This window comes from Mytilus californianus, unplaced genomic scaffold (assembly GCF_021869535.1).
Source record: "Mytilus californianus isolate M0D057914Y unplaced genomic scaffold, xbMytCali1.0.p SCAF_4, whole genome shotgun sequence".
NCBI classification, from domain to species: Eukaryota; Metazoa; Mollusca; class Bivalvia; order Mytilida; family Mytilidae; genus Mytilus; species Mytilus californianus.
The window spans coordinates 23,460,369-23,471,935 of record NW_026262690.1 but is presented as its reverse complement, the minus strand read 5'-3'; the positions used below and the strand labels follow the sequence as shown (position 1 = coordinate 23,471,935).

The 11,567-nt window shown below is 31.2% G+C and overlaps 1 protein-coding gene across 3 annotated transcripts in view; it reads right to left on the bottom strand.

Annotated features, from left to right (window-relative positions):
* Positions 1–845: 845 nt before the first annotated feature.
* LOC127737731 (glycogenin-1-like) overlaps positions 846–11,567 on the bottom strand; it is a 39,532-nt gene continuing 28,810 nt past the window's right edge. For 2 of the 3 annotated variants that reach the window (XM_052248596.1, XM_052248597.1), the window contains 2 exons: positions 5,563–5,832; positions 846–3,691 (listed from right to left, as the gene is read on the bottom strand). In XM_052248596.1, the coding sequence (XP_052104556.1) occupies positions 3,683–3,691; positions 5,563–5,832 (279 nt within the window). In that variant the 3' untranslated portion in view covers positions 846–3,682. Of the gene's footprint in view, positions 3,692–5,562; positions 5,833–8,939; positions 9,462–11,567 lie in introns of all 3 variants that reach the window. The other variant, XM_052248594.1, reaches the window with a different exon arrangement.

Genomic DNA, 11,567 nt, shown 5'->3' with positions numbered 1-11,567 from the left:
TATGTGCCTGCCCAAAGTCAGGAGCCTGTAGTTCAGTGGTTGTTGTTGGTTCATGTCTTTCATAAAAGCCGTTAGTTTTCTCAATTGAATTGTTTCACATTTTCATCGCCTTTTATAGCCAACTATACAGTATGGGTTTTTCTCATTGTTGAAGGCTGTACGGTTGCCTATTATTGCTTACATCTACTTCATTTGAACTTTGGTGGATTGTTGTCTCATTGGCAATCATACCACATGTTATTTTTATATAGTTGATGTTGCAGGGTCAAATGACACCTGAAGGACTTACTTGGCTTAAAAGGCTTTCAGTCTTTGTATTGAACTTGATATCATCTAATTCTTATATTGATTTCAATATACTGTAAAAGATATTTTCTTCTTGGATACATTTTTTTCCTGTACAAGTGAAAATTTATGGCTCCTAGTTGCAAACATTTTGACATTTAAGATTACGTTTCATTAATTATCTAATTCTAGCTTTTACATGCAATGAAATTCATAAAAGTTGGCACTAAAAAAATCAATAAACAAGAACATGTCCTCATAGGACATCATGCCCTGCTTGCAGTTTAACATTTCCATATTAATTGAACTGCAAGTTCTTGATCAAAACCCTTATATATATTCAAAAACGTTCACATCCTAATGAACACGTGTACTAACTTTCAAGTTAATATGACCACAACTTCTTGTAAAAAATACTGTAACCCGATACTTAACCTCATACTCGACAGACTTATAGATGGACAGATGGAAAACAAAATAAGCATTAACTATAGTGAGCTATAATAATTACAGTCACTTGCTAAGCCATTATGGTCTTATATCACATAAAATAACAACTATAAGATTTCAATATTTATTGTTTATATATTATAACAGTCCTAGAGGTCTTCAGACCTGTTCAACAGATTTAGAAACCTCCATAACAATTAACAAGGCAGGAATCTGTTGCCTCCAGGAGAAATCAAGGATCTACAGCTATTTGTTGCAAATAAAACATCTATTTTCCTACAACCACCTTGATATAAAATTATGCATATGTCAGAATTCACAAGCACCAAAACACCTTAAAATGATAAAATTAATACACATTTGGTATGACAAATATTTGTTTAATTATTTTGTATCTAGACTAGCTTAGGTAAGAGGTATCTCATGAAAATTTTATTTGAACCTGCTAAAATATTAAAATTTAATATGGCAAGAGACTGTGAAATATAATCAGTCCAATGTAGTTGCACTTTTCCTTATTTCATAATCTCAAAGTAATGCACAAAAATCAACTTTATTGATAAGTTAAATTCAGGCCTAATCTAAGGCCATTTTTTTCTAAACAAGTAACAGAAGATCTATTTCTATTTTGAAAAAAAAAGAAAGATGAAACCATCTGATTACTGATCAATTACAGCTTCATGTCCCTTACTTTATCAGACTGGTCAAATTTAAATACAAGTTAACAAATGCTCATTTTAATGAGGGGTTAAATCAATGATTTCAATCTAGTCTCCTCGTACTGTTTATACTTTTAAAACCACTGAAGAAAGGTTAATTCCTAGTATAAAAATTAATTTTCAAGTTGCACATATGGTCTCGCAGGTTTGTGCTCTAGTTTTTTGCCTCATGAACAAACCATGAGTATATCTCATACATATATATCACCAACTTATCCTCTTTGAAACAGTTATGTATAGAAATAATTCCATTTCCAGTAATTACTCATCATGTATATTAAATTTTTAATGAAAATCATTTTAAGAGGCACAGGTTCAAAGTTTTCAAATTAAAGTAAAAACACAAAATTAAAATTGACCATAAATTTAAGTACAACATTTTTTCAAAGTGATTAAATGATGAACAACATTTAATTTTTACAAAATCTGCTTATGATTTAAAATACTATAGAGATATAAAGAAATACATTTGGATTTGTACAAATTAATCCTAATAAATGTTCAAACAATATAGAGTATAAATGTAGTCTACCATGCAAAATACAAATAGATTTATAAAGCTTAGCCAGCATATCACTATCCTTTGATTTTTCTCTCTGGTATTGTCCACATATTTAAAAAAGCATTATCTTCAAACAGTTAAGCTGCATTGATAGAACTGAACTAAGATTGTGAGAGTCTATAAATGGATTTGTTATCTTGGATGTAGAGTTCACTGTTTTTTCTTCTTCTAATAATTGATCAAAGAAAAAAAAGAGATAATAATAATAATAAAGAGGAACAATTATCTCATATGTTTTTGTGTGTTGCTGAAAATTAGAGTAAGTTACATGGATGCTGCCGTCTATCTATTGCAAATATTTATGAACCATGCCATGGTTAATTTGAATACAAATGTGTACAATTTTACTAAATTTCACTCAATATAAATACCTCTTAAACATATATGGAACCATAAAAAAATGGAGCATACATGGACATGAGTCTTTAGTTTTGTGTTCAACCTGCTAACTACTATATATCAATACCATTAGAAACTATAACTGTTCTAGCAATAATCACGTGTACAAAATTTTCCCAAATAATACAGGGCATACATAATTTGATGTTATATGGCACAGTTTATACAACATCATGTCTAACTGACATTCATCATATACTACATCTACCTTTTATAAAACTAAAGAAGTATTTCTAAACAATTGTTTTAATCCTGAGCATAGAAGATTGTCAGCATAAAAACACAATGTCAACTAACAAACAAATAAAAACAACAAACATAAAAAACACTGATGCTAGATCATTTAATTTTAATTTCTCAATGCCATTTAATATGCTAGTCTTTTATATCTTTATCCAAGCAGTTTTTCAATAAAAAAAAAACTCCTTAAATTAATATTGTTAAAGTCTTCAATTTAAAGAAAATTGCAAACACTATTATGTTTAGAAAAAAAATGATCAAAATAACATAACAAATTTTCAATTTACATACAGATACAGCTTCATATTTTTGTAAAGAGACTAAAGAAGTTAATAGCAACCTAAATACTTCAAGTCCTTGCAACATTTTAAATATGTGAAAGATTTACTAGTTTTTTTAAAAAGGAACTTGTTACATATGCTTCTATTTTATCACAACTAAGAGTTATGAAATTTTCAAGTATACTTAGGTAAACCTTTAGGTTATCACAGAACTTGCTATTATAATAATTATATATCATTTATTAAGCTCACATACTTGTACATTTTTTAATTTTTTTATCAATTATATTAAGCAAATACACATATTTGAATTTCTTGTTAACAATGGAATGATGCATTAATTAATTTTGAGGTTTCTTCACAACATTTGTTTTCAAAGTTGCATGGAAAAGTATCTACAGATAAATAGTTAACATTATTTCTACATAAAACTAAATATCAATACATATAAGGAAAACTTTTATATAGATATTTGATACCTTCATTTATGATTTAACTGAAAATAAATCAGAAATTTAAACGTATCAAATCATGAATCTCTCATAGTTTAAACACTTAAGAAAACCAAATGCTGACAAAACACACATGCATGACTTACATGGTTTGCTAAAAATGACATAACAATAATGCTGACATATTACAAGTTGTACCTAAAATTACATGTATGAAAACAATGTATATACTGACTGTTAGTTGGTTCAAAGCTTCCTCTGGCATGGATTTCTGCTGAATTGCATGCATACTGTTTATTCACACTGGGTAAAATAAAAAGATAAAAAAACTTAAATAAATACACAACTGCAATACATGATCTGTATATTACTGGTTAGTTTGTATGAATTAATGACAGTTAGTTAAAAGCTTTTGTGTAGTTTTCTGTCATGCATTTTTAATACAAGAGTTCCAAGACAGTGAATGTTTCAAGGTGGAGGTTGAAAAAGTCATATCACATGACATTTTCTATGCATCTGCCTAATCTTTCTCTCAGGTGATTTTAATTGTATGCAGACAACTTGTTGATCCCTTATTATCTGATGTAATCATGTGACTGACTTGTGTAAAACGAGATCAGACCCAGTGAAAAAGACTATTTTGGAACTTTGTATTGTTTTGTAATTTTGAAATTGAACTTACAATTAAATAAAATAATTTGTAAATGCACTGCAGTGGTTGATCAAGACAACCAAAATGGCATTCTTGGACCTGTAACTTTTTTTTTGTAAAGTTTGCCTGAATATTTAGTTGTTAAAGTCCTATTGTAACTTAAGCAATTAAGAAAAATCTTTAATAAATATTTTAAATGTTTGAGCTAAATATATGGTATCATCCTTTAATTCAAAAATAAAATATAACATGCAAATGAATAAAAAGAATGCAATATAAGGTCGCAAGTCACCTACTAAATTATCCTCATGAATGAAAATGATTAGTGACTGTCAAAAGCTCCATCAAATCTTTTGTAAAGAAAAGTGCAAAAGCAGGGAGTGTTGCAGTTAACGGCTTTTTCTTCCCTAATATTTCCAGCTTTACTGCTGAAAGCCAGAGGAAAAGCAGCTATGTGTTATTATAAAGCAATATTCCCATTTAATTCTTGTCTTGTAAAAGGCTATCATTAGTCAGTTTATGAAAATAATTTTCAGCACTGGTCATTTTCTAAGAATTATAATTAAAGATTAAGATCGAGACAAAGAACATTGTAACTCTAAGCAGCACCACCCAATATATAAGCTGCCTATACACTCACAAATTTTAAAAGTTTTTATTTTCCAAACTTTGAAGCAAAAGGATTAAACACTTTTTTAGTTGGAGTAGTTGATGGTTTGGCAGGTTCTTTAGAGGTAGCTCCTGGTGCTGTCGATGATGCAACTGGCCCTGTGGGTGATGTTGGGGTTGTTGGCTTAGCAGAAACTCTAGGACCAAATTTTGATGCAATACCAGAACCTGGTCCAGTTGGAGATGTGGGTTTTGGAAATGTTCCTGGACCTGGTTTCGGCACACCAACTTTAGATTCTTCATTTGCTTTGGCACCAAAACTTAACTTCGGAGCTGGTTTTGAAGGAACTTTTGGATTCTCCTTTGGTGCTGCTGTTGGTGCAATTTTTATTGGTACACCAGTACCAGTTGGAGAAGTTGGTTTTGGAGCAGTTCCCGGACCAAATTTTTGAGCAGGTTTTGGCTCCACTTTTGGAGTAGGTTTACCAATACTCTTAGGCTCTACTTTTGGAGCAGGCTTTGGTTCTTCTGTTTGGGCTGGGGTACTCTTTGGTTCTATTTTAGGTGTTGGGGTACTTTTTGGTGCCACTGCGGGGGCTGCTGCTGTAGGAGAGGTAGGCTTTGGGCCAATTTTTGGTGCAACTTTAGGTTCTACTGTAGGTGTTGCTTCTGTAGAAGCGTGTTCTGCAGTATTCACTGGCTTCGTTTCTGTTACTTTAGTAGGTATAGATTCTACTGTTGTCATTGCAACTGGGGCTTCTATGGATTCCTTTACCGGTGCAGCTTTGATTGCAAGAACTGGCTCTTTCTTAGTAACCTGATCAGGTGTTATAGGAACTGCAGCAGGGTCTACACTAGATACAATATTTTCAGAAGCAGAAGGCTGAGAGGCAGATGATTCAGTACTACTTACAGGTTGTTTTGATTCCTTTGAAGTCTCAGCAGGTTCCTCAGGGGGTGATGGTCTAGAAAATGGACTAGTAGCTGGTTTATGGGGTTCTGCAGGTTTACTTAGGGATTCTTCTAGTTTTTTCTGAATGTTTACAAATGAATCTTCACCTAAGTAATCTATCTGACCCTTTTCCCAATTTAACTTTCTTTCACCACTGGACAAAGCAGATGCATGGGCTGGCACTTGGTCTCTTGATATCTTTAATGTAGCAAGCTGTCCTATTAATCCCTCCTAGAAAATATAAAAAGACAATTAAATACAAAACAAAAACTGTGCCAAACATATTCAATCAGAATTTTTTAATTATGTACAATAACAACTAAGGAAATATTGTATATTCATTTTATCATTGAGCTGCACACCATAATACTTTGGTTTTGATATTTTTTCTCTTGTTCTGGGGGTTCTTCTGATGGCTTTTTTTACTGAATCACCGATCCTCAATTCACAGTGAAAAACCAATCCAAATGTTATAGGTAAGCTAATATTGTGTCACTTAAAAAAATGTTAAATCTAAAATAAAATAGGACTACTGTAAATACAAAACTTGTTATAAAGGTTTTAACTTGGTTTATTACATGGATAGATATCATCCACGGAATTAAAACCCAAACTAAATTTTAACTTGCAAGGAATATTACTTGCACATACTAGAAACCAAGAAAATTAATCCCCATAGAATCAAATTTAGATACAAAACCACAAAATGTTACCCATAAATTACTGTTTTTACTGTACTTTGCTGGATAGGATTTTAAAGATACACTTTTAAAATCTACAACAATATATTTCATCTAAAAAATATTCTATAAAAATACTTGATTTTAGCCTAGTATATTTGTATTGCTGAGAAAATTGAACTACTGAATTATCTTGACTCAATGCAAAAAATTCAACCAAAGCAGTTTACATTTTAAATATTTTATATATACACTGCCAGCTGATGAAATAATAAGAGATTACAATAAAAATGTATATTTGTAAACATTTTGAACGGTATCAACACATACTAAGATTTTATTTTTAGAGCTTCCATGAAATCTAGTGTGACAGTGTTTGCCAACTCTTCCAACATTTTTTTTTTTTTATAATAATTTCATAATGTCGACAACTAACATTACAGCTATCTTGACATATTCATACAACCTCTTTTTACATTTTGATAAATTACAAACAAAAATGTTGAAAATATGATTAAACCCATTACTTGGTATATAAAATTGAAAAATTATCACTAAATTTGTTCAGAATTATGTTAATTTCATTGATAAATGAATAGGATGATTAAGTCTGGACAGTGGTCAGTTTAGGGCAAGGATGTCATTTTTTTTGGATCTCAAATTGACTGACCGATTTCACCAGAAGAATTGAAGTTTCCTATCAAATTTTAAGTATGCCACAGCCTGACATGAAACAACTACCGTATTTCCTCACTTCAACATCTTTGTATATGGCATCAAGTGTTCAATGACTTTTTGTGTAAGACTAAAGGTTCTATACAATATATCAATGGGAATTCAAAATTCTAAAAAGGAGGCAATTTTGACAGTTTCTCCTTCAATGCATGAAGTTTGAAAGCCTACAGTAAGTCTGTTAGAAAAAAAATTCAAATCTGTTATTACTGTTTTCTGATAGATCCCAAGTCTTATAATCAGCAGGGGAAATTCTTTGATATATTACCGTTAATAATACTGCAGGATTATTGAATTTAGATTATTGAATTTAAGAGAACTAAAAAGTGTCATTATCATACCTTCTCCTTTGGAGATTTGGTCAGCCTATCATAGAGCTTTAAAAAATCATTCCCAAGATTTTCAAGATACACTTATTTTAGATTTTTTAATAATAAAACAAAGAATCATATTTGAAATCCCAAAGTTAAAACAAATTGTTGACACAGAGATATGTCTCGTCTGTTGACAAAAAATTCAGAAAAAGACAATTTGATGGACAGCAACATTGCTAATCAATTCAAAGTCACTGGACCATGAACTAGTGGGCAGAGCCTCGAAATGGTGGAAGTGGTTGACAAACTGAGTTGTACAGACAGTAAAGTAACTTCATAGAAAATATCATTGTCTACTTTAGGTAGTTCCTATCAAACCTCACTTAAGCAAGAAACTTAACATTAAAAATTGGTAACATATTCAAAGTCACTGGACCATGACCTAGGGGGCAGGGCCTAAATATTGTTGTCAAACTGATATGGTCTGATAGTAATGCAACTTTAAAAAAAATATCATTGATCTATCACAAGTAGTTTCTATAAAACTAGTTTAAACAGAAAACTTAACATTGAAAATTGCTAATAAATTCAAACTCCCTGGACCATCCACTAGGGGGCACAGCCTCAAAATAGTCGTCATACTGATATGTACTGACAGTAATGCAACTTCATACAAAATATCATTGATCTACCAATACTATGTTTAGGTGCAAGGAGTTGATTAAAGAATGTTATTATATACTTAGTAGTAAATACAAGCAAATTGTATGTGTAACACAATTGATGGCAATGTATCAGCCATCTGTGATGATATCGATATCAGTCACTGTTGCAAAGGCTTTATCAAATCCTTAATCTGTATGACGTCACGTAATCTATATCAATCACGGCTACAAGGGCTTTATCAATATCACTCTCTGTATCAGCCCTCAACCAATATAATCCGGGATTATATTGGTGTTTCAGGTTGATACAGGTGTGATATTGAAAAAGTCATATGATATTCTCTATATAATCTGTCTCAAAAGTATATTTTATGACTATTAACAAGCATTCCAATGGGAAAAGCAAGAAAAGTACGTGTCAAAATTTTAAAAGGTAGTTCATGCATCAGTAAAAATTACATGCAGAGTATTAAAAAGAAGATAACTGAACCAAAATCTGGTATGATTTTATTTCACAAAGGTATCATATGTTTGGAAATAACAACTAAGCTATTATTGTTCATTAACTGCTGAAAACATTACAGACGATCATAGTTTAAAAAAAGGTGATTTAAAATTTGAACTGAAACCAGGGTAAAAATAAGTTTTACAACACCTATAAAATCTTAAAATGCCATCTTAAAAATACAAAATTAAAGCATATGCTGCAATAAAAGTAAGCAGACATTTACAGCCCATCACAATCTATATCTGGGGAATTCTGAATACTGCCACTGTGTAATTGTGGACATACAGTATAGGAAACTGCACATTTACTGTTATACCTTAAGCAGAAAGGACAACAATCTATCATATATATACAACGCTCTAGAATAATATTTTCAAGTCTCTAAGGTAACAAACCCACATGTATTTTTCCTTTCTGACTGTATATGCTGGAAGCTTACCTCTGACTTGGTTTTCTCCTCAGAGTTAATATTATTTACATTTTCTGTTGGATTCTCCTCAGAACAATAGTTGTTAACATTCATTTGATTGTTCTGATTTAACTGTTCTTGTAGAGCCCTATTATCAGTACTTATTTGTTCATGATTACCACTAGGGTCCTTCACATGGACATAACAGTCATTATGACTACAATTCTGACTATCATTGTCAATATGTTCATTATGCTGCCTATTTTGTTGCTTGTTATTGGTCCATGTTTGCACAACCTTTGGGGCATCATATATATGAGATGAAGGGGTACTTGTGTCCAAAGTGGTCATTGGTTCCTCAGCATAGTGGCCCTCCAATGTCGTATATGACCTTGGAATGTCCATCTGAGGTGGTTTACTACCCTTTTCGGAAAAGGTGTCAGGATTTTCTTGATAATATACATTCTCCACTGTAGGAGGTATAAAAGGGAATACTGACTGGAAAATTGGTTTGGGTTGTTGAACTTCACGATTGTAAAGCTTTTTCTGCTGCTGCAAGCAAAATACAATGCCAGATTTGTCTTTGAGAACTCAAGCTTGAAAACTAACAATCCTAGTTCTCAGACTTCTTCAGCTCATATGCCAAAAAAACATAAAATATTGTGAAACATCAAGATCCATTACATGCAAATAAGCAATATATGTGCAGTTGACATAATGACAAGAAAGCAGATTCCAATCTATTTTCTAGTCTGCCTGACACGGAACACTATGACAGTACTTTATAAATCATATTCAAATAGTAACAAATTCAAGCATCATTATGCTATACTATTTAAGCTGCAAGCTGATATAAATGCCAGTAGTGTTTCTGTAAATTGCCCATTTATCATTTCATAAGGAATAAGGAACTCTTTTTCTAAATAAATTGAAATGTGGCCCTCTTGGATGCATAAAATACTAAAGATGGGTTACTACAGCACAATGACACCACTCACCATATTAGGTACTTTAGCCCCATGTTTCAGTTACAAAATCACTATGACAATCTGATAATAATATTTACTAGCTCTTTTTACCAACAACAAAGAGAAAATGAAGAAAACTTCCATTCAAGATATTATACTTTTGTAATTATGTTAAATGAAATCTACCAAATGTGAAGAATTTGTTATGTATGACCACTCGAAAAGAATTCATTTAACTCAAATAACAATTCTAAGTTGCAATCTTGGTTAATACAAAAGCCTAGAAAGTATAGCTATCTATTTATTAGAATAGAAAGGACAATTTGATCTATCTTCCTTGGTGTCATTTACATTTTCCTTTTGGTCACTCTGTGGCTATTGTGATCTAGTGAAATGTCCATTAACACAATGTACTCCCACATTAAAAAGTTAAGTCTAAACATTTATTTTTTTTTGTCAATTATATATTATCCTGACTATAAAGATTACAAATATAGTCCACAAAATTAAAAAATTCACTCACTGTCAATGCTCTATTGCTCAGCAGGCAATAGTTCAAATTAAGCTGACATTTGGGAATTATTTGATTGGAAGGGCCGATTTTTTTCTAAACCGGCATCTAAAATCATGCACTTTGTATCTCATCAGATCATAATGTATGAACAGCATTCCAATGTCCACCTCAATGCACATATTATGTATGTGTTCAAGAACAATAACTCAAAAATCTTTGGTTCTTAACTTTTTAATAAATATTTGTGTATGCATGAGATGGCTGACAATGTTATGTTCCATATAATTTTAATTTCCAAGTGGCATAACTCCTGAAAAAAAAACATGATCAGATCTCTTCCATGACCTTGCTGATATAAGCTTTTGCAGTTACTTTCATAAAATTTATTAAGAAATATTGGTGTGAGAGTGCTAACAATACAATGTTCAATATAAATTACATTTCCAAAAGTCATTACCGGTAATCCTGTAAAAAAAACTTTTCAGGGCTTATTCTAGAACTCACCAAGATATACCCCTCCACATTGCTGATAAGAACCTTTAATATAATTTTCACAACAATCCTACAAGAAATGTAGGTGTGAGAGTGTGTACAATACAATTTTCTTTAAAATCTATATTTCCAAGGGGCATAACTCTTTTTTAAAATAGTTGATCCGTACTGATTTTCAACCTTGTCCAAGATATTACTGATATAAACTTTTAATATAAATTTCATTAATATCTGGCAAGAATTGTATACTTGAGAGCACTAACAATTCAATTTTCTGCAGAATTTACATTTCCAAGGGACATAACTCCTAAATTGTACTTGTGAGAGTGCTTACAAGACCTGACGGATGAACACCCGTTATTTCTATGTACAAAAATTACAAAAAGTAACATCAATGATGTCCTATTCAAGTCATTTGTAGAAAGAACGAAGCCAATATACCTTTTCTGCTTAAAATGAATAAACAAAATGGGCAAAATTTGTTACGGTCACTATTTTAAGTGTTTACAATCAAAAAAACATTACAAACCAAATTGTTGAATACTGATTATAACCAAAAAAATGTTCACAAATTGAGTTGATGCAAAATAATAAAAAATATACATTATGTAACTAAGTGATACACAACAGCAAAAGGTTTTTGTTACTCTAGTATTATTCAAACTAAAATATAAAATAATCTTT